The sequence below is a fragment of the Saccostrea cucullata genome, unplaced genomic scaffold, assembly GCF_032062105.1.
Source record: "Saccostrea cucullata isolate Sc308-1 unplaced genomic scaffold, CSIRO_AGI_Scuc_v1 ctg1412, whole genome shotgun sequence".
Taxonomy (NCBI): domain Eukaryota; kingdom Metazoa; phylum Mollusca; class Bivalvia; order Ostreida; family Ostreidae; genus Saccostrea; species Saccostrea cuccullata.
Window position 1 is genome coordinate 52,274 of NW_026921807.1, and position 25,446 is coordinate 77,719.

Consider the following 25,446-nt stretch of genomic DNA (forward strand, 5'->3'; position numbering starts at 1 on the left):
AAAAAATACTACTATGTGTTTAAAATAATGTTCAAAAATTTCTTAGGTAAGTAACTCTGTGTACTAAATTGATAATCCCACATCTTAGGTAACCGTACAGTGCTCTGGGAGTTTATAAACTTCTTTTTGCTTCAATGAACATATACAGGGGCGCACTGGGGCATATACTGGGGTTTACCGTAGTTGTCTGTAGAAAACAGTAGCCATACAGTGGCATACTGTAGGCGTATCGGGGCCTACTGTATGTAACTGTGGCATGCTGGGGATACATACAGTGGCATACAGAGATTTACTGTATATACAGAGCTAGCATACCGTAGCATACTGTAGATATACCGTAGATTACTGTGAAAATGCTGTAGGATACAGAGAAAGACAGTGGATTTTCATACGGACAGGGGTTTTAAAAGCCAGTAGTGTCAATTGCTGCAGATATTTGAATTTCTTTAAAAAATAATTTGCACTTCTTTTGCTGAATAATATTTGCGTGCACTACACCTTATTAATACAGAAAATTTTTAAAACATTTCTGGCCATTTCAGTTTATTTTTTGTCCCTTAATGGATGGAAATCTAAAGAAAAAAGAAACCGTAGTATTGTCAAATGTCGATTGTAATAAAAAAAAATTTGAAGCAAATATGAACCCTTTGAAGCATAGAGATAGAATCAGGCACCATTGAGGGGTAATGTTGTGACACTCGCCGTCTTCTTCTTCTCACGATCTCTCAAACGTAAAATTTGTAGTCCAATTATTTAAATTATGGCTGAAAGTATTGTTCGTATCCTGTTTAGAAATTTGTCAAACATCTATAAATTGAGCTTTAATTGTACCTCTATTAAAACGACATAGATAACTTGTATAAAATTTTGTTGAAAGTTAATTATAGTTTACACAATCAATCTATTCAAAGAGAAGGTCGTTGTTTTCTTGTACATAGCTGTAGTCCAGAGCTCTGTTGATTACTGATATTACCTGACTCTACCTTCATCATGATTAAGTTGAAATACCAAATGACCTTTTTCTTGACGGCAGGTGAGTAATATGTCTTTTATTCCAGTGGATTTTAATGCGCAAATGACTATACTTTTAGGCTATAATTTCCAGAAATCAGTAACTTTTGCAGCAAAATACATCCATGGGTTAAGATAAATTAAAGAGAAAAAAATCGTTTAAAATCATCATTTCGTACTTTCTATATGGTCGAGACAATGACCTTGTCAGCAAATACGATTTGTCATTGAGTCAAATGCTGACTGACGTTTTTCATATCGGTTTTTAGTCCATTATTTGTACACTGAATAGACGACGGATCTTTTCCTTTAATTCCTGATCATGACAAGGAGCACACGGCGGGTGTGACCGGTCGGCAGGGAATGCTCACTCCTCCATGGCACCTGATCCCACCTCTGATGTTTCGGGGGTCCGTGTTTGCTCTGCTCTTATTTTGTATTGTTTTATGGACTTTGAGATTGAATAATGTTCGTTATCTCCATATCAATCCAAAAAAGAACACATGACTTTGGTGATTCAGGATGCACTATTTTTAAAAAGACAAAAGCATTAAGCCCATGCAGTTCCTGTTATATATTATAATGTTCAGTATTAAGTTATAATCATTTTGCCCATTTCAGTATCATTATAAACTTTAACTGGCAAAAATCTTTATATTCTTATAACAGTTGATTTCTATTTATGGAAACATATTTTTGGGTTATAAGGTACAGTGAAATAAATCACTTTCTTACTTTTTATCAAAGTTAAAATCAACGGTGATATTTTCTTTTAAAAATTTAATGTATTTGCAATGGAAATATTAACTGACTTCAAAATAGGAACTGTATACTGATCCCCCTAACAAATAAGAAAGACCATGATTATTGCTATTGGAGATGGTAAAATTAAATATGTAGATAATTTTAAGGAATATCTTTGACATTTTACATCGCCCTAGTATAAACAATCGAGAAAAACCTAATAGTGCACGTATCTCACCTACTACTGACTTGTGAAACTAAAATATGATTCATTGATGGCTATAGCTGTTAAATAATATTCACTAATAGAAGATATTCTGCGGACATTGAACATGTTGTGCAATGAGTTACATGATATTATCACTATGTTATGTCTCTTTATATGAACACCACCTAAGGATATACTTGCAGTAGTTAAAAGTTTGCTGTATCTAGTGTATCATACTTTGAATGATAATAAAATTCGACTCTGAAATTGGAGCATTTTGTGACTTTTCCCCAAGTTAATGCAACTTGAAATTTAATTACAAATGATTTCATTTTGATTTCAGATAAATATACTGTATAAGCAATTTATATTTGCAACACTGACTTATTCAACATAAGTATTATAAATCATAAGAATACTTGCATAATTTCTGGCCTTAACTTTTATTCTTAAATGGATTTTGGAAAACTTTTCTTATCTTGAAATGTGGATATCGAATCTTAAAAATTGACATCCTTATAGATACATATATGCCCATCTTAGTAGAGCCTTGTCTTATTATGCATGTTACATGCAAAAGATAACAGGATGTGTAAAGTTGCACGATTGTTAAAAACTATTGCAAAATAGTCTGCATATAGATTATCTCCATATCCTTCTTACGAGGGCTGTTCAATAAATAATGTCATCGGTGCTCGGAAAGAAACAAATAACGGTTTTCAATGATTAAGTCCTGATGATTAAGCTAAAATATTCACTTTTAATTAAAACACATGTATGTACCATATTTATTTCATTTCGAATTGTTTTTAGAACACATTTTTAGTATGACCCTTCGTATACTGGAATATACCAGATCCTATTATTGCATGTACTTGTTTTTTTTATGAAAGGTGTTTATTTTTCAAGTTTGGGAAATGAAACAAGTCAAAGATTGAAAGTGCTGATAAATATTGTTGGTGTGACAAAATAGGCTTTTCTTTTTATCCACAGAACTCCTTTTCTCTTCATAGCCTGTGGGTTTGGACGCTGTCATGGAAAAATTTAATGTAGTGAATTCCTTATTTTGGCTCCTTAAACTCATAAACTGTTCACTTGTTCGCAAAAAAATCTTTCTAGACTCTTCCAGAAATTGAAATTACCCCACAATAAGAATTTGAACACCACAACCACTAATGTTTAAGAAATTAGCACATAAAACTGTTAATCTTTGTTCTTTTCAGACATTTGCTGTTTTGTCATTATTTATGTGCTCTTAAATACTGAAACTGATGAACAATTCGGTTCATGTGATTCTGAAGCACATTTGCAGCTCTGGTAATCTTTGTTCTTTTCAGACATTTGCTGTTTTGTCATTATTTATTGAACGTCCTTCGTATTTATCATAAAAATAGATACTTTTATAGCGCATTAGTTTATATGATCTAATTACATTCTAGTTAAATAGACTGCAATCAATTTAAAAATGAACACATTTAACAAATATTAAATGCCCCTGAGCCCTTTTTTTGGTTTATTGAAAACTTTGAGAGAAATATACATTACATGCAATTACTTTTTGGAAGTTAACAAAGTACGATAAATCATTTATGTACAATAAGTATTTAACATACATGAACATTAAAAGCATGCAAAAGGCATTGCTGCAAGCGAACTTTTTTATCTAAGACAAGAGAAGCTTTTCCTTCGATCATTTATAATTCAACATTATAAACAAAACCTAAAAGTATATATCCTTTTTTGTGTTTGTGCTCAAATTAAAATTAAATACTTATTACAAAAAGTATTTCTTTTTTATTCCATTTTAAGATTTTTATTTCATTTTTTTTATTTCGAATTTATTTTTTTTCAGCATTGTGTTTATCATACAGCGCCGCTGGAGGGCCATGTAAAAAAATATTTTCATTCGTTCGAACAAATTAGAAATTTGTTCCGACGAATTAGTTATTTGTTCGGACAAATTAGTTATTCGTTTGGACAAATTAGTTATTCGTTTGGACAAATTAGTTACAGTCCCTGAACTTTCCCACCTGAACGGTGAACGAACGCAGGACGAACGGTCATTGAACGATGTGTGAACGGTGAACGCAACTTGGTGAACGATGTGTGAACGGTGAGTGAACACAGAACGCGAACGGATCGGAAACGCATTGCCGTAAAAAGCAAATGTTCCCGAATGCGTGTAGTATAACAATAGAAATAATCTACTGTGATTCTATTCGACATTCTAAGATGATGAAAAGAGGCATTCATATAATTTTGATAGATTACTTTTCAGAACTAAACTAATATTTTGTGATAATTTTTATTGAACATATAAATGTGTGAGAGAGTGAGATCTAGAGAGAGCCATATAAAGAGAGAGAGAGAGAGAGAGAGAGAGAGAGAGAGAGAGAGAGAGAGAGAGAGAGAGAGAGAGAGAGAGAGAGAGAGAGAGAGAGAGAGAGAGAGAGAGAGAGAGAGAGAGAGAGAGAGAGAGAGAGAGAGAGAGAGAGAGAGAGAGAGAGAGAGAGAGAGAGAGAGAGAGAGAGAGAGAGAGAGAGAGAGAGAGAGAGAGAGAGAGAGAGAGAGAGAGAGAGAGAGAGAGAGAGAGAGAGAGAGAGAGAGAGAGAGAGAGAGAGAGAGAGAGAGAGAGAGAGAGAGAGAGAGTAGCCCCCTCCTTTCTCAGATGATCTTTTGTATCGAATAAAAATTCTGATTATTTTATTTTTTTTAAATATTTCAGGCGGTGAAAATGATCATTTTTTGAATTAACAAGTACATTTTGCAGTCATTATTGACTTTTATTTTCCTTCTTCAAGTTCACACGGTCCATACGGTTCACACGAAGTCCACGTGCTTGTCCAGTCAGTCAAAATCATTCGATACAGATCAGGTGTGAAAATCTCGATAAACCGAAGGCAAAGATTTACTTAGTATTTCCAAGAAGTTTTTACATTTTCTCCAGTCATTTCCACATTATTGAAAAAAAAATAACTAAGAAAAAATATGAGAGATAAACAGATTGGGGGAAAATTCCGTTATAATACTTGTACCTCACTATTAAAGTGAAATTACGCTATATTTTCTGCAGCGGATACCCTAAAAAAATTTCATCTGATACCATGCAAGGTGTTTGAACCGCAAGTCATGGTGGGTATTAAAATGAACAGAAACTGTCATTCTTGCATGTTTTGAAGTTAAATAAATTTTCTACCATTGCGTTTAACAATGCGAACACTCTCTTTTTAACGAAAGTTGCATTTTTAACATAGCAACCGATGGTTGTGGGGTATTTAAGCCTGTTTGAATCTCACTTGTTCCTCATTAGTGTGCACAAATTGATGCTTGTTACAATTGTCAACTCGCACTGGAAAGGGTTTATGGAATTAAACAAGAAAAAGGTTACGAGGGGCGTTAAATAAATAATGTCATCGGAGCTCGGAAAGAAACAAAAAACGCTTTTCTATGATTTTGTCTTCATGATTTAACTTAAATATTCTCTTTTAATAAAAAAACATGTCAGTAACATTTTAAGTCCATTTCTAATTGTTTTTAGAACACAGTTTTGAGTGTGACCCTTCGTATACTGGAAAATGGCAGATCCTATAATTTGCTGTACTTGTTTTTTTTCTTTCTGAAATGTTTTTTCCTAAGTTTGGGAAATGAAACAATACAGAGGTTGAAATATTTGGCGAATATTGTTGATGTGACAAAACATTAACTTTCTGTTTACCCCTAATCTCTTCATGGCCTGTGGGTTTGGACGCTGTCAGGAAGAAATTGATTGTAGTGAATTCCTCATTCTGTTTCCTTCCTCTCAGAAACCTTTAAATATTTTGGCAAATATCTTGCTTACTAGACTCCTCCAGAAATTGAACTGCCTCCCTATATATGAATTTTAACAACAAGACCGCTAATATTTAAAAAAAAAAAGCTTAGAAAACTGTTTGTGTATTCTTGCAAATTTTTGCTCTTCTTAGGCCTTTGCAGTTTTGTCAAGTACATCTTATTCTAAATTTGTTTTGAGGGGTTAATGCAAAATGGATTCAAGTTTCATGATATTTTTGAATTTCAGAAAAACGTGGATTAAATCAATTTCTATTTTTTTAAAAATAATTGTCTATATTTTCTACACGCTCTCGTTTTCACACATTTTTTTAAAAAAATATAGGGTGACCTTTGAGTATTAAACTTTTTTTTTACAATCAAATGTATCTTTAAAATAGTGTGAACTACCCCCAAAAAGATGTCTATCGAATTTTCTATGTGTCTTAAAGTCCATAAAACATAATCAATGATAATTTGTTGAATTATCGCTAATATACATTGGTTGTTGTATGTCCTTGTTGACAAGAACGGTACCCATTTTTGATGTCCATTATATAATTTTGTTAATTGAAATCTACCTGTTCATGTGTGTATGAAACTAACATAAGTTGCTGTAAATTTCACATATTTCAGTTAATATATTTTTGGGAAATTAACAAGTTTTACAGCAGCTTTAATCACGCGTTCAATTTAACTCTAGTTTACTGATTCTTGGCCATTCATTTTTCATGCAGTGTCTCGAGTAGCCCTTGTTTTCCAGCTTCCCACAATGAAATTATACGATGACAAGTGGTCACATAAACTGTTATCAATTCATTAAAGATTCAATAATTAGAGAAAGTCAATCTCAATGTCATATGATTTCTATTTTGTATGTCATCGAGCTGATGACATTATTTATTGAACGCCCCTAATATTTCTGTCTGCATGGTCACGGGTATAGAGGCTCGTTATGATAGACGGAAAGACCCATTATGGGAAATATAAATAAGAGTATATTGGTAAACTCCATCCTCTTAGCAAAACCAATTTATAATAAATACATGTAATCCAAAAAATTACTTATATCTACGATTGTAGAAAACATATCTAATTTTTCGACTGGTTAATTGTTTATTTCAGAAAAAAAGACAATTTATTTTGGTATCGGGAATATTTGACAAGAGTGCCTGTAACCATAGTTTTTTTAAAACATGTTCAAATTATTATGAATTCACAGTCAATTAAACTCTGCACAAACGTATCCAATTTATAGACGCTTTATGGTTATGCACATAGGCAAGAACGATTTAACTTTAAGATCTGAGAGAACTAGTTTTGGGTTTTTTTCTTGTTAATCGAAAAAAAAATATATCTAATTAACACTTTATGGTTGTGCACATAGGCAAAAACGATTTAACTTTAAAATGTGAGAGAATTAGCTTTAGTTTTTTTTTCTTGTTATTCGAAAAAAATATATATCTAATTAACGCTTTATGGTTATGCACTGAGGCAAGAACGGTTTAACTTTAAAGTCTGAGAGAACTAGGTTTAGTTTTTTTTTCTTGTTATTCGAAAAAAGTATATATCTAATTATATTCATATGAAATGAAAGTATGTCGCAAAATATCACACTAAAAGTACGATTTAACTTTAAGATCTGACAGAACAAGCTTTATTTTTTTTTCTTGTTATTTGAAAAAAAATATGTATATCTAATTAACTCTTTATGGTTATGCACTTAGGCAAGAACGATTTAACTTTAAAATTTCAGGGAACTAGCTTTATTTTTTCTTGTTATTTGAAGAAAATATATATCCAATTATTTTCAAATGAAACGAAAGTATAGCGCAAAAAATCACGTTAAAAGTAAAAAAGTATTTACTTTTCAGACTTCTAGATTTATGCTAAAGTCTTCTGTTTTAAACCACAAAGAAACTTCAAATAACCAATCACCACTGCTCAATATTCAGCATAAAAAGTGTCTAAAAATATCATTGACTCAATATAAATTTTAAACATTTAAAATTGATGCAAAGCATCTATCGGCCGTAAACAATTTAGCATTTCAAAAAGTACTTTCACAATTTTGAAGGCATTTTCATGCAATGGAAGCACAAGACATTCAAAGCTGAGCTAGAATCTTGAGAGGCGTATATTTTCATGTTCAAAAAATTCTTAAAATTATTTATCATTGACTTTATTACATCGATGAATCCATCTGATGAGCAAATGCACTAAAATCTCTAATTAACTTTTTTAAAAATCATTTATTAATATTGCTTTGAAGACAGTCTGAAATAAATATGACCGAACCACGTGCAGATACCATTGATCTTTATCATGTGTTAATGCCAATGGTTTCTTTAGAATAGGCTATGCTGCAAGATGTGGTGCAAAATGTAGAAAAAAATTATCTTTGTATCATTCTCAGCTGTAACATAATTGAAACAGTTTTTCTAGTTGAACAGTTTTTCATTTTTTTAATAACCATGCACTATGTACCACGTCATTATTATCCGAAAAATCATAATTTCCTTTTTTAAATTTAAAGGATCTTTTGTAAACTCTTTTTATATAGTCAAAAAATATCAAAAAATCTTTAAGAAATGACAATGACATTGAAACTTTATAACAAAGATTAATATTTAGTTTAAAGCAATTTTACAAATGTTTTACTTATGATTTTCTCCATGTCATCAATGAAGAATTATTTTACTGAACTATTACAAAAACAACCTCTCATTCCCCATATGCAATATCTAACACAACCACGGCCGATAATAATAGTGGGGATTAAAAGAGATTCAACATACATACACACGTTGTCACAAAACATCTGATGTAAGTTGGACTCAAAAGCATTGTCAGAAATTTAAATCATATCTTACGTTTCTACCAGACCACCTTTTGCTTTTTTGCCAAAATGTAAATGCCAGTGAGTCAGTTACATGTAACACTTCTTTGAAAAAGAAGAGATACACTTCTGTTTTATTTCTTCTGCGTTATTATACCAAATAAACATCGAACAGGAAACATCGACCCCCTTGTCCAATGTTCTTAAACTTTCAAGGGCAGGGTTTGTATCTATACTAATTTTATTTCTATATAGATGTGAAAGCATACGCACTTGTGCAAAAACAAATCTAAAACATACTGGTAATATCTGTCAAATTACCACCTAGCCCCGAAGAAATGGTAAAAAAAATGAAATTGCTTTTAGAAAGTGCAGTTAATTTAATAGTACCAACAAACTGTAATTCAATGAAAATTAAAACTCGCAATGATTGTTTAAAAATGGGAAGGGGTAATTGAAAATATTCTGACATTCTTTCATTATCTATTCCCTAGTAAGAAGTGGGTTTTAGAATATCTCCTGACTATAGGGTCATTGGTCCATCAAACTTTCGAACTGGTTCTGTGATACCTTATTCATAAAAAAAGCTGCAAGTTAAGTTCAAAACATATTTTGTGTGACTATCTTTCAAATGTGGGAGGGGGTATAATTATGTTCTGTAAAGAATGGACTATCTTAAAATACATCTTTTCAAACAGTGTATTTAGACATAACATTACATTACATGTCTAACCCTAACCCAGACATAGACATTTGAAAACCTCAGAATGAATCAATCACTTTTCGATGTTCTTCTATTTCACCTTCTCATTTCAGTGTACTTTTCTTAAATATATAAATATGAGGATCACAGGGTTACTTACGGAAACGTATAACCGCCTCGTGTTGTTGTTTTAGAATACGATTTGATGATATAAAAATGTTGACAAATACAATTATTTCAAGGTTTGGCGATTTAATTATGACAACAATCTCTGATGAATAATACTTTTCGGACATGTTTTGGACGACTTATACACTTTGATATATCCAAGTTGAATTCCTAAATGTTGCACTAAAATAATGTGTAAAAATTATGTCGCTAAAATTAAATATCGCAGAAATTCGTGTAATATACTCTATGTGAATATTTCGCTTAGACGACTCGATTTTATCAAAGAGCAAAATTCAACAAAATTTGAACGACATGTAACATAAGATTTATACAAGATACAAGATTTTATCAGTCCAATTTGGGCCCCTGAAGGAGCAAAAAAGATTTACAAACAAATTAAAAGAAGGATGAGGATACAAATTATAGAACATTCATGATAATGAGAGATTAATAAAAATGCATGTAAGAGATATACTCAATATACATAAATGTATTGTATATGTTATAATAAAATTATAGTCAAAGGCTGGAAAAAGTACATTATATTAGCAAGTGATCTAAGGATGCCAGGGTCTTCATTAGTCATGAGCCAATAAAATTGATTATCATAAGATAAAGACTGAGTAGTTTTACATTTAATTTCACGAATATTTATGAGTTAAAGTCTTTGTACATTAAGATGAGGACATACAAGGAGAAAATGAATTTCATCCTTAATACATCGTATTGCACTGAATTGATGTCTGATTTAAACAAAATAATTCAAATAGTTATAGTATCCTTGCAGGCTCTTCCTTAAATAATAAATATCATGAATGTTGCTTCAAAGGACATTCACTACATATTTGGTAATACTTGTGTAACGTCCGAGCAATTATCAGATTTAATTTAGTTAATCCATGTTTATTGCAGGTAGCAATAATATGTAAAATATAAGTAAACGCTCAATGCGTAATCCAGGTATTTAATCGCCCCCGGCGATTTACTCCCTCCTTGGAATTCAAAAGTCAGTGTCGGTTAACATTTTATTTACACACTAATCATAGTTAAGAATCATCCAAAATCATCACAACAAAACACTGTATAATTCATCCTGGAACAATTTTTGAGCGAAGTATATCCCAGCACAACTATATCAAAACTGCGTCCCCGTTTCGAATACGTACCCGTATATATACTAAATGACCATCACTCCTAAGGAGTGATGGGGTATAAACAAATGACCGTCACTCCTAATGAGTGACCGGGTATAAACAAACTATTCTAAAAATAGAACGAGTGACCGGGGGTTATATAAATACTGCAGAATAATTAAATAAACAAATAAAATAATTAAATTTAGAAAAAGAGTGACTTGAAAATACGTGACAACTTCCCCCGCCTAAGATTTTTGACTCCGCTCAAAGATTATGTACATACAAAAATACAACATTTTCAAATACAAAAATAGTAATGATATAACACGTTCAATTACAGTCAAATATTTACAAACTGTCATATTTACACAATAAAATAAATTGGCACAACTGTTCTAGTTTCATAGTCACTGAAAAATCACAAGGTAGAGTTCACGACACGCACGTGACGGTTATCAAAATGATGAGGAACTTCAAAAATTATTTCCATCGCAATGTTGGCAAAGTCCACATTCATTAAGTCCATATTTCTGGAGTGCGCGATGGATGTGTTACGCACAACTTCTGATGTCCCGTCCGGATACACAGTCTCGGTCTTGATTAGAGTTAATAAGATCACCGTCGTCTCAGAGGTACTTCCGGTTTCGTTTGTAGTGTCCATGTCACTATCCTCTGTCGGCACCGAGGTCTCGCATTCTTCATCCTCCATGTATTGTTCGCGGTCCTCTCCCCGAAATTCAAAGTCACTATCCCCGCACAGAAAGTCATCAACATTTACTACGGGCTCCTCGCGCATGATGTCCTCTAGCAATGACGAACTCACGGATAGGATGTCGCGATCTTCAGGGTTAGGGTCGGTCACAATCTTTTCCAACTCTTCTTCGTCTGACAATACGTTCTCGTACTCCAGTTCACACGCTTCCTCAGAAGAAATGTCACTATACTGAACACTGAGAACTGTCACATACACGGGTTTTCTCGACTCGCTCATAATGTCGCGCGTCATCTCTGTCCTGTCACACTTAGTCATTTCGGTTTTAGCCTGCTCCATAGTTAGTCTATGTACATTACACAAATGTCTTCGTAGATTAAAAAAGTCTACCAAAAGGTCGTTGGCAAAAATTACACTCTGGATTCTTGAAGAATGTTGTTCTTTCTTGTGTACCAAAACAAGTGGAGATGATCAGGGGCTATTTTATTTCTCGATCAATCCTTGTTTCAGCAACTTTTCAATTTCAGCATCTAATCATCTCGCTTGAATATAGGAACTCTTCTCACTCGATCTTTAAATGGTCTGTCGTCACCAAGATTGATACGATGTTCTCCTATTCTTGCGCGCTCCGTGGGCATTTTCGGATCAGCAAACACAGATTTACGTCCTAGTAAAAATTTTTTGAATTCCATTGCTTGTTCTTTTGACAGGTTTTCACATCCTTGTTGAAACACATCACATAGAAAATCCGGAAGTTTTTCGGACACACTTCCGGTTTGCACATTACACACATCATTCCATGGAAATGAATCACAAACACAAGTCACTGGTGCTAATAATGCAATTTCCGTATTTGTCTTCACACAAATTTCACTGTTCCCGGGATTAAATACGCGCACATACACAACGCCGTTTTCCGCGTTCACCAATGTATGCGCCACGGTCAGTCCATGACTATGAACAAATTGTTTAATCGGCACTAATATTCCTTCTTTGATATTAGTCCTGGAATTCACTTTTGACTTTAACACAGCTTCATGCCTCGGTGGAATAACGCTATTTTCCACAGACACTACCAGGCAGCTTTGTTCGATTTCCTCACTTGAGCTGGCAGTTCCCAAGCTCAAACTTAGGCTATTATTATCATAATTCCACTGCCCTTGAAATTTTGTCATAAAATCCTGTCCAAGCAAATTACAATGTACGCCTCCCACGAAAACGCAAAAATAAACATTCATATCTCCGAAAGTGAGAATCATTTTTGCAGTTCCAATTGTTTTTAACTCCCTTCCATCAGCAGTTTTGAATTTCTTTCGCACTAGCTCCAATACAGGTCTATCTAATGGAAGAATACTATAATACACTTCCTCTGTGATAAACGTATTCACCGCACCTGTGTCGATTTTCCAGTCCAACGGAGTGCCTTCCACTAATCCGCTCACTTTCATACCAGATTTCCCATGGACAATCACTAGATCATCAGTCATTTTACTCTGCACATCCGCTTTAACTCCGAAATCTGTGTGCGTTACAACATCTGTTTGAGTTTCAGAACATGAAACATGACGCTGTAAGTTTTCTGTATTAGGCCTGTTTTGTGCGGTGACCGACGCATGGCCTACTGCCTCGGTCGATTCGAGTTTAACCGCTGACTTCCATGTCCGGAATATTTTACACTTCCTGTTCCGGGTTTACTGACATCATGGTTGCCATTGTTTTCCGATAGCTTATTATTCTTTGGACAATTTCTCATTAGATGCTGAGACGAGTTACACTTAAAACATCTTTTCACCGTATGGTCGACATTTTTAGTTGACGTTCTGTTATCAAAGTACCGTTTCTCAGTTACTGTGTACACTTGTGGTTGGTATTCTTTCTTCACGTGGGGCTTTTTATTTTCGGTAAAACGTATGCACTCTTCTTGCATAGCAGCTGTAACAGCTTCATCTAAAGTTCTGGGGCGTGTTCGCTTAACTGCGAGGCGGAAGTTGTCATGATCGCTACAGTTATCCAGGAATGTTTTCATTGAGCTTTCCATTACATACTCTCTGTTCTCGGGGTAAGCACGACGATACAAGTCCTGAATGGCCTGTCCGAAATCCCGGAATGTTTCTTTGTCCTGTTTCCTGCGCAGCTTAGCTTAGCAATATAACTCTCCTTAAGCGCCGTATGCCCAAATCTCTGGTTTAGTGCCTCTTTCAATAACTTGTACTGTCCCAAAGTATTTTCTGGAAGTCCATACGCAAACGATTCAGCTTGATCCCTTAAAGTTGTTAAAAGAATGCGTCTCATGCGCTGCTCTGACCACTGATTCAAACTTGCCACATTTTCAAAGTATCGAATGAACTCGCTCCAAATAGTGGATCCATCTCCTTTAAATACTCGTTTCACAGGAATATTAATAATATCCGCTGATTGATTAGAGACTGTAGGTGTGACATGTGAAAAATCTGTGTTTTCTCTGTTCGTTCTCGGTCGAGTTCGACTTCCTCGCACAGTACTAGATACTGGCTGTCCGGATTCCTCTATGTTGCGTTCTCGGTTGGCACATAGTTTCCAAATTACACTTCCTATGACAATGCATCCCAAAATAGATCCTGTCATGAATATGAATTCTCGAGTAATCCAACACAAAAATTCGCCAGGGAAAAATTTGTAAATCACAGCTATCACTGAAACACACAGTAAACTCACATACATCCAGAATTTTAACATATTTCCCCATCCCTTAGGACGTTCCACTTCGGGTGTCAATTGCACCTCCGTTCCCGGAGTACGTAAATCAAAGTCGGGTGTACGACAAATTGGAGTTTCCGCTTCCTCAAATTCCGTCAACAAATTTCTTCGCACTGAAGTTCGTGGGGCCCTAGGAGTCTCCGCACTTCGTATAGTTTCCATATCTAACTTGTATATCTCAGGTTGTTTAAATAGCAATGTCAATATCACTGCAATGTGCGCCACCAAAACACTACTCACAAATAAATCCAGTTTGACAAAATAATTACATTATTCACAATCACATCACATCTAATAAAGTTACACGTGAATTTTTTTTATACGGCAAGCACATGCCGGACATCGGTAGAAATAGCTCATAATCCCTTTACTTTCGATTATCAAACGATGCCGATTTTCTGTTTTGATGAACATATTGTAACAATTCGGGCACTCTTTCCTCAAATCGAATGGTTCAATCCTAATGAGCACTTTATTCCCTGAATCATCATAATCATAAATGTACGCCAGTCTCTGGTTCGAAACGTTTCTAGGTAAATCCATAGTCCACAAATTCACTAAATTATCACAAAAATAAATCTCACCTGAATTGTTAAATCCTACTGGAATTATAATATCCCACCGGCTGCCACCAGCTGTAACGTCCGAGCAATTATCAAATCCATGTTTATTGCAGGTAGCAATAATATGTAAAATATAAGTAAACGCTCAATGCGTAATCCAGGTATTTAATTGCTCCCGGCGATTTACTCCCTCCTTGGAAATCAAAAGTCAGTGTCGGTTAACATTTTATTTACACACTAATCATAGTTAAGAATCATCCAAAATCATCACAACAAAACACTGTATAATTCATCCTGGAACAATTTTTGAGCGAAGTATATCCCAGCACAACTATATCAAAACTGCGTCCCCGTATCGAATAAGTACCCATATATATACTAAATGACCATCACTCCTAAGGAGTGATGGGGTATAAACAAATGACCGTCACTCCTAATGAGTGACCGGGTATAAACAAACTATTCTAAAAATAGAACGAGTGACCGGGGGTTATATAAATATAGCAGAATAATTGAATAAACAAATAAAATAATTAAATTTAGAAAAAGAGTGACTTGAAAATACGTGACACTTGTACTATTCAAACTATGATAACGAAATCTTTAATCATGTTCTTAGCTTGGAGAACATATGCAAAAATATATGCATCAAATATTTTCGTCTGATGTGATGTCATGCATTGTTAAATATGACCTAAAACTATTAAAAATTCAAAATTAATAGAAAGTTATATATTTTCTTTGATAATTTAACTGGAAAAAATCCAGCGTACGTCTGCACATACTCTTATGTATTTTTTAACATGATGTGTAGATTGATAAAATGAACGAAATGATTTGCATTTTGCCCTCTTTCTTTCTAAAGGTAACACACAAGCTCATTAGTTAGTGCTGTCACAGGCACACACCCCCCCCCCCCCCCCATCGTGCTTTGATTTATTTGAGAAATTCAGATTTATGTTACAATTTATACAAACATATATTATGAAGTTGTTCTTTGAGTACATTTAAAAAGCAAATATATAAACAATATATAAACAATTATAACACTGTAAAAAATGATAATTTATTTTTAATTACTTCTGATAAAAAAAAAATCATTGCGACAGTGGTAAATTTTAGATTTTTTTTAATTAAATCAATTTCGGAGAATGAAAATCAGGCCGGTAGCTAAGGTTTTGAAAGAGTGGCTCGGGTCCTCAAAAAATCACACACTTATCGATTTAATACAATAGTTATTATTAATAAATATGATGTTACAAGACGTTTTAATTTTGTTGAATTTTGCTCTATGATTAAATCGAGTCGTCTAAGCGAAATCTTCATATATGTTATATTGCACTTATTTCTGCGATATTTAATCTTAGCGACATAATTTTTACACATTATTTTAGTGCAACATTTAGGAATTTAATTTGGATATATCAAAGTGCATAAGTCGTCTAAAATATATCAGAAAAGTATTATTCATCAGAGATTGTTGTCATAATTAAATCGCCAAACCTTGAAGTAATTGTATTTGACAACATATTTATATCATAATATTGCGTTCTAAAACAACAACACGAGGCGGTTATACGTTTCCGTAGTTACTTGTCCCCCGGAGTTGGAATAGAATTCATTAAAAATGGAGAAGGAGGTGTGGGGTTCCTTTTCTTACAGGAGTTTGAGAGGGAGATGGTATCGTCATTAAATGTAATTCTGCGGCTCCTCGGGAACAATCCTGGGATCAGTAAAAACACGTCCAATTTTTGTAAAGTTTTCTTACTTCATAAACACAGCATTTTTAAAACATTCATTGAGGTCTTTTTCACCATATACATCGCACAAATACCAGAATTTTTTTTTCAATAAATCATTTATATGTCATAATTAATAAATTCAGGGTAGTGAATTTGTAAATAAAAAATGGTAATAAAGAGATCATTATGAAAATGACATGTCTTCCAAATATTTTCTGATGATGTTGTTCATGAAAATCCTTTTGCAGAGAAATAGAAATAAATAACATGTCTTGGTGCAAATTGCGCATTACTCAAGGCGTCTTGATAACTATTTCCATTTTCACTACTTCGTCCGTACAAAAATCCAATTCGTCGAATGAATTTTCAATTTGTCCGCACAAGTCTTCTAATTTGTCCGTATGAATATCTAATCTGTCCGAACGATTTTTTTATTTGCCCGAACAAATATCTAACTCGTCCGCATAAATAACTTATTCGTCCGAACAAATATCTAATTCGTCAGAACGAATTTCTAATTCGTCCGAAAAAATATCTTATTCGTCCAAACAAATAACTAATTTGTCCGACCGAATTTCTCATTCGTCAGAACAATCACCTAATTTTTCCGAACTAATGCCTAATTTGTCTTAACAAATACCTAATTTGTCTGAACAAAAAACTATTTTGTCCGAACGAGTTTCTCATTTGTCCGAACAAATATCTAATCTTTCCAAACGAATTTCTTATTTGTCCGAACAAATAAAAATATTTTTAACCGACTCTCCAGCGGCACCGTAACATCAGCAGCACTTGTACTTTCAAGTAAGTATATTGTGTTAAACGTTTATCATTTCAATTCTATCTATATGATCCTAAATACTTAATGTTTTACATCAATATAGAAAAATCTCAAAATAACCAGGCATTTTGAATTGTTTATATACAAAAACTAGTATTCTAATCGCAATTGTCACTTACATCCCCTTAAAAATAAAACTGCTCGTCCTCTTCAAGAAACATCGAAGCGTAACGACATGCAACTTTTTTACTATTTTACTTACTATTTTACTTGAAAAAGACGTTAATGGTAATCTAACAAGCAAACTATATGATGAACGTGATGACTTAAACTTTTCTATCGTCAACTGTCCTTACTCATACAGCAATATACCTTCATCGCCTTCATATGCAGTGTATATATCTCAGATGATTCGATTCGCAAGAGCATGCTCTACGCATGAACAATTTCTAAAACGAGGCAAATTATTGAAAAGCAAGTTAATGAAAAAAGTCATCATTTCGTAAGGTCTATGGACGATACCATGACCTTGTCAGCAAATGCAATTTTTTAATAAAATCAAATGCTTACTGGTGTTTTTCATACTAATTGTTAGTCCATTATTTATACACTGAATTGACGACGGATTTTGGTGGGTGTGGCCGGTCAGCAGGGGATGCTTTTTCCTCAATGGCACCTGATCCCACCTCTGATGTTTTGCAGGTCCGTGTTTGCTTTGTTCCTGAATTGTATTGTTTTATGGACTTTGATAAAGAATACTGTTCGTTATCTAAATATCCCTCTTTGGTCTGCAACGCATCAAGGTACACGTACATTTCAAAACTCAGCTCATTGACAATATTAAAAAAATAAAATATGTGATCGGGACAAACAAGCATGTCTATTACGTAAAAGACTTTGGTTTACTATAGTATGAAGGTTTTACTTCAGTTATTTAAAGTTTTTACCTTAATAAATCAAAGATTTTACTTTAGTAAATCAAAGTATTTTAACTGTTGATTTCAAGTTATTATACAGTGTATAATATGCTTTTAAATTCATACATTCTCTTTTTTAACATATCATTTATTTAATGTTGACTTGTTTATTCACAAATCATTCAGAATTATAACATGGTTACGGAATTTAGAATGATTTAAGCTTTAAATTCATAGTGTTTTGGACAGAACGACATACATACAGACAGACAAACAGATAGACAAACAAGGAGGATACAAAATGCCCCCTTACTAAATACACTATATTTTTAACAGCTATATTCCATAACTCATATTACCACTACAGTCATTTTTATCCACACTAAAATTGGGTAGAATTTAATTAACATCAATCTGTCATATGAAAATTTCCTTGCTTTTCAATGGTTAAAAAGTTTAGTACAAAAGCCGATATTTGTATTTAGCATCCATATATGTTCTTCATTAATACATCTCTTACTTAACCTTTCCAGGAAACGTGTATGAAAATTTGTTACTGACCTCAAAGATTAAGCATTACATATGTACTTAATATCTAAAGAATCAAACAAGGTTGACCAAAAAAATCGTACTGTTATTTCCAGCTACAGGGCCAGTGCCGGTAATAACAACGACCACGACTGCTCCGGTACGTTCTTAGCATTTTTGTATTTGCTTATTACACGTAGTAAGTCAAAATTACATGATTTTAAGATTTTTTATTGTTGAGGATGAAACAAGAACAATGCTTTCATTTTGATTTGTGCTATTATTTTAAAATCTTAGAATGTTAATGCATTATAAGAACAAGACCAAACGAACAAGTTTTTTTTCTTTAAGCCAAGAAATATTTCCTGTCATGCGTATTCCTGCCAGTTCAAAGATTGCATACAAAAGGCAAATGAATCGGCTTTAATCGGCACTTGCTACACGCCTGGTAACTGCTTTGTAAGTATAGTAATTATCCAAAACAAGCAAAAAAGAAACCTACATGTATACATAATTGTTAAAGCGTTGCTTTCACCCAAACAAACGAACACATGTACTTGAATTGGATATTTAATTAAAAAAATATAAACTTAATGACTAAAATCTAACTTACAGTATTCACGATTTGGTGAATGTAGAATAATATGAAAATGTTGATTTTAAAAAAAAAGAAAAGAAAAGGCTTTATCTATATTTGATAAAATTCACATTAAAAAATGTCCTATGGCCTTTAGGTCTCACACAAGGAAATAATTTCACTATATATCACTATAAAGCTTTGTTACAACGCACTTTGAAAAATTACGCACTTTGAAAAATTTTTTCAAAGTGCGTTAATTTTTGGGACCAGGTTAACGCACTTTGAAAAATTTTTTCAAAGTGCGTTGAATTTGGGACCAAATCAACGCACTTTGAAAAATTTTTTCAAAGTGCGTTTAAACTGTACATCATAATTTTACACCATGTAAACATTTAACGCACTTTGAAAAAAATTTCATGAAACAAAAGGAATTACACTTTTATTTTAGAAATAGACAACAGTATTATCCCCTCGCAACGTATGATGGGATATAGTGATGCGATTATGTGTGTTATTACTTTATGTGTATGTTAGTTTTTTCTGTGTGGAATATTGTCGTAATTTGTTTCGGGATCGATGTTAAATGATTTACTGAACATGCTTTTTTGGGAAGGAATGCTCCGCTTTGCGGTGCCCTTACTTTGATGTGTTTCTTTCTAAAAACTGATGGATTGAAGAAAACCAAGAAACGGATGACGAAGAAAAGACTGGCTGAATTAAGGTCTATTAGCTCAACTCCTTATCATTCCCACCCAGATATATCTATTTCTATAACTCGTAACTTTAAGTGTCAATGATATTTGAAAAAAAGAGCATTCTAATTACAGTATTTATAAGCACTGTACAAGGAAGTCTGTAGTAAATCAAAATTTTATTCTTTTAAATCTCAAAGTCTATTTATGTTCATTTTCAGGAAAATCAGAATATTAATTACTAGCTGTAAATTCCTTATTTTTCGAGAGTGTTTTTTATCGCGAACTGGCTCTCAAACGTCACATCGCTAGAATTATAATTCGAGAATGAACGGTTAATGAACAAATTTTACATAGATTAAGCACCAGAAAAATAAAAGCGAGTAATATTTTTTCGCGAGTGACACTTCTCGCAAAATTACGCAGAAATTAATTCCTCGCTTATAATAAGGAATAAGTACCTGTCTGCTTTTCGATGTTAATTTGATACCTTATCGATAATCTCTCTGTTAAACTCCAGGTATTTAAAAACACAAGTTTTGCCAAAATTATAGAGTTATTTCTTTTTGGTATCCCAATTAAGTAGGGTTTAATGAAAATTCATATAAATATCTATAATTTTTTTTAGAATCATTCCAATATGTTAACCTTTGAGAATTGACTAAGAGATAGGCGGAAGAACAATACTATCGTTCGTAGTTCTTTATGACATTGAATGTCGACCTTTTGACCCCAAATTCAAAAGGGGTCTTCCTAAGGCCACAGGGATTCTTTTATGTTAAATTTCATACAAAAGCTCAAAGGGTTGGCGTGATATCGTGTGGAAACGAAAGCGTAACAGAAAGACGGATGGACGGACAGCTAGACAGACGGACTGACAGATAGACCCAAATTACTATCTCCCACTTTTCAAGCGGGGGACAAAAAGTATCAAATCAGGTTCAAATGATAATTTATCATACCAAAGATTTGTAGGAATATTGACTAAGCCATGCAGATTTTTCTTTCAAAGTGCGTTAATATGGTCGATATTAACGCACTTTGAAAAAAAAATTATTTTTTCAAAGTGCGTTAACCTGGTCCCAAAATTTAACGCACTTTGAAAAATTTTTTCAAAGTGCGTAATTTTTTCAAAGTGCGTTGCCACAAAGCTTGAATTAAATTATTTAATTTATTAGACTCTCAGCAGAAAATTCATGAAAGAGAAAATAAAGATTAATGCTTAAACAAAAATTTGAGATCAGAAAAAATATGCCTTATGCGACTTTTAAGAAAGAAAATCGACAGTAAAAATACCTACCCCGAAATGCACGTGGGATTCACATGTTGACAAACAGCCTACACACCATCCAGGAAGTTGCATCATGCGCACCTGAAAAAAGAGTTCCTTTTAATTCAGTGGGATAATTCTGCTAAAGAAATGATATTCCTAGTACATGAGTCCAATTTTAATACTGTAGGCCTAAAACAAATTGCCAAAAATGAAAAAGAAAAAAAATTTCTCTATATATATGAAACTTCAATTGACTAAGTTCATTTCGATTGGCTATTTCCTTGCGTGAGACCTTTAAGGGTCACCTACGTACATTACAACACCGTAAAAGTTCTTGCCATTGGGCTTCGAAAATCACAATTTTAAAATAGGAAGTCTTGCTCATCACACATTTGAACTTAATTCATCGACTTAATACCAAAAAGAAGATGAAATTTTCAAAGAATTTGGGCATCCTAAGTAGAATCATTTGAACCTTGCCCTAACATTAAAACCCATGATTCAGGGGCCATGGAATTCAGAATTCTAGAGAAGACAACCTTGCTCTTCATAACTATGCATTCAGTTTGTTTGTTCAATACTCATTAGGAGAGGAGGATTTTAAATGAAAAGCTTTTTCCACTTAAAGCAAAAACATGACGCTCAACGGGTAAAATTGACAAATATAAATTTTTTGCATAACTCGTGTACAGAAGATGGGCGCATTTAGCGTGTGATCTGCAGGATTCATTTGTACGAAACATTAATGGTTTAAATGTCCATGATTTGGTTGGCTGAACATAGCTGGTCAGATTTTACAAACAGATTCATAGGGTTTTTTTCCATTTAGTTTGAAAGACCTTGTGAGATTGTAACATTTATGTCCATTTTCCTAGGGGGTACTATAACATAGTAATGTTTCACACAAAAAAACAACACCTAAAAAATTTAATGCATGATACTTGTACATGTACATTATAGAATAGAAGATTGAAATTGATTTCGCTCGAGAACCAACCTGAACCAAAATTTATCTAATTCAAAATTTTGATATACATCAGTACATAAAACGAAACTGACAAAACATATAGTTGTTTGCATGAAAAAATAAACGTCCTATGCCAGGCTCAAACCAAAAACTTCTCGCTTCGAGTGGACGTAACAGGTAGCCCAACTTACTGAGCTATCACCGCTACACTTTTAAAGATGGTTTAAATATTTAAATAAGACAAAGAAGCAACACATTTACACATTTGGATTTTTTGGGGGGGGGGGTCATTTTTGGTGATCTCTGGGTCTTCTCTCCATTTTTCAAATGTGTATTCGTTCCTTTGAATTGAAATACACACAGATAACGTTTCAAAATCATGAAGGGAAGACCCAGAGATAGAAAATTTTTAGAGAAACGTGTTTAAAAATGTACCATTTTGTACCAAATATCTGATCTGGCCAATTTTTAAGTTATTTTTAGCAAATCAAAACTCAATTTTGAGAAAATATTTTCCTTACTTGCTGCACAGGAACTAGATAAATAAAAAAAATTTAAATTTCATGCGACATGTCGATAAACCTCTCACTTTTCAATTACGCCCAGATTCCTGAAGAATGCCAATCAGAAGCACCCTCGTTTTTTATTTAGTTCCCCAAATTATTAGATTTCAGAAAATTACAGGTTTCAGAACCTAGAAAAATCTATTTTCATTGGGGAAAATGAAAGTAAAAAATAAGTTCAGTAAGCCCAATAACGATAATATAACTGGATACTTCTTCCTACTCAGAGTACGCATGCGCAGAAAATTTTGACTAAGTTAACCTAGTTACCATGGTCTCTAATAACCAGAAATGAATGTAAGTATACAAAGAATTTTGATGCAAACTGTTAAAAAAGTTTTTAGGCCATATTTCTTACTTGTGCATGCTCCAGTTGATTGTTGTTTACATGATTGAGCTAAAAATTAAAATTTGCCTGAACGTGGCATATAATAAAACATCGAAATGGTCGATTAAACCTTTGTTTTTTCCCGGCACTTTTATTTTGCAGTCTTTTCTTGCTTTACGACACAGTTAAGTTGTAATATCTTTGCTATATACTTATAATGTTAAAAGAAATCTTTTTGATATCTATGATCCATATATCTTATATTCAAAAGAAACAGATTTTGACTCATTATAATACTTAAATATATCTAACAAAGCCGCGCTCTTACACCTAAATCCCTGATCCTTGGGCTATGAATTTCTCAATATATGTAGTGAGCTTTATGTTATTACCTTAATGATGATGTCAATAGTTTAATTTCTTGATTTTTTAGAGTAAAGGCGAACATCATTAAGGGTTGTATTATTTCTTAAGGTTTTAGACCCATTCCTCAGGCTCCAAAAGAGCAGCGGGAATTATTTTCAAAATTAAAAGATGCGTTTCTATAGACCTATAGATACTGCCAGTCAAAACTGGATGAAATTGGTTTAGTTGAGAAGCTCTAAATGTTTAAAAGTTTACGATTGACTGACGAAAAATGACGAAGGACAAAAACTGATCATGACATGTCCTCCGAGTCACAATGATGAACTTCAAGCAGAAGCTCCTGTAAAGAGACCATAACGTTATGGTCAAAGACAAATATATAAAACCATAACGCTACAGATCTGCAGCTACTGTAAAGTCAGCATTTAGTTAAATTCTATGGTCGTTATAAGTTCCATGATGTAATAATATAACATATTTTGGGGTCGTGTTTTCATACTAATTGTTTTATATTAATCACGAAAAATATCTCTCAACAATATATGTACTTTAGACTCCCGTTGGCGATCTCATTACACTTGGGATGCTTACTATTCTTGGCACCTAATCATAAAACGGGGACTTTTGTGGATCGGTTCAATGTTACTTTTTGTAGATTTCTACTATGACTATTTGTGGATTTTTTTTTGGCAGCGGTCACTATTCTTTAAAAACATTTTTTTCAGTATCAAAATCTTCTATATTATATAAATTTTTCATAAATGTAATACATATAATTTTCCTCACGTGTTTAAGGCGAGGTACACATCAAATGATACCTACACGAAGGAGGAGCTTGGCTGTGAAGGAACAACAAGCGGCTGCTTAACAACTGCTCATGATAATAATGGTGGACGGAGACAATGCTGTACCAGTGACAAGTGTAATACTCTAACCGGCTTAAAACCTTCCACAGCCCCGAGTCTGTTCTACTCTTTAGGGGTCATTTTGTCATGCCTTCTTTTGTGTTTGGGCAAATTTTAGATCCTTTCTGTGGTACATCAATCTAAACTTATATAAGGCACTGATATTTTTCTCTCAAACAATTACTGTATATCAGTTTTTTTCGTGATGACCTATTTTTCGCATTTTTTGCGATCATTTTCCATTCGCAAAATATAAATGACGCAGAAATTACAACAGCTTTAATGTGATATAAAACATTACCATTTTAAACCAAATAAAGTCTTAAATCGTGAAAAATAACACGCAAAATAAAAACTGGATTAATCTACCCCTTTTTTCACAAAATTTCTAACACACGAAAAAAAAAACCGGATATACGGATATCCCATGAATCTTTGCTAACTAAATACATTTATTCTTTATTATAAGTATTTATGAAATACTTTTATCATAATATATTTCGATGTACCTTTCCTTTATGTGAACTTAAATTGTATAAACAAATGCACTGATGATTTATTAATTTGATATTTTTATTAATATTTTTTATTATATAATTTTATATATTTATTTGAATTTTACAGACAAAAATTTTTTTTTACAAAAAATGAAATTCTGTTACTGTATTAGGTACGATTGACTTTGTTTTGAAGTCCAAAACAAATAAAGAAATATAAGGAACATTTTCCATTAGTAACATCTTATATGTATATGTTTCAAACAGAAAGTAATTTAGAACTTTTTTGTTAGATTTAAATTCTTTCTCTTTTAATTTTTCGCGTACTCTGTTTTTAATCAATAATATTTTATTTATTTATATATAATATTTGAAGATTCCCGAACTGTTTTATGAAGTGTGTACGTTTGTGTCGCACTGAAAACGTATAAAGGAATCAATTGAGTGTTTAATTGCCGTGATTCTGGGAATTTTTGCTGTAGATAACTTTTTAGCAAATTTGCAAGTTCATTGCATTTACAAAAATATTTTTCTTAAAAATAAATTACCAATAAGAAAATGTAGTGGTAGTTCGCAAAATTTTGAAACGTAAAAATTAATCAACAGTATTTTGACCTGAATTCGCAAAATAAATCGACGTAAAAATTTCCAGATTAACGGTATGTACTAAATAAATC

The 25,446-nt window shown here is 33.0% G+C and overlaps 1 protein-coding gene across 4 annotated transcripts; it reads left to right on the forward strand.

Moving 5' to 3' along the window:
* Positions 1-917: 917 nt before the first annotated feature.
* LOC134260743 (uncharacterized) lies at positions 918-24,959 on the forward strand. 4 transcript variants are annotated; one of them, XM_062743291.1, is made up of 5 exons: positions 918-1,033; positions 3,816-3,851; positions 18,715-18,758; positions 18,950-19,057; positions 24,163-24,959. In XM_062743291.1, exons 1-5 carry the CDS (start codon positions 991-993, stop codon positions 24,388-24,390), a joined length of 459 nt encoding a protein of 152 aa, XP_062599275.1. In that variant the 5' UTR covers positions 918-990; the 3' UTR covers positions 24,391-24,959. The 4 variants fall into 4 exon arrangements, with proteins under 4 accessions (XP_062599275.1, XP_062599276.1, XP_062599277.1 ...); XM_062743292.1 differs by having other exon boundaries at positions 18,721-18,758; positions 24,163-24,957; XM_062743293.1 differs by lacking the exon at positions 3,816-3,851 and having other exon boundaries at positions 24,163-24,958.
* Positions 24,960-25,446: the final 487 nt, after the last annotated feature.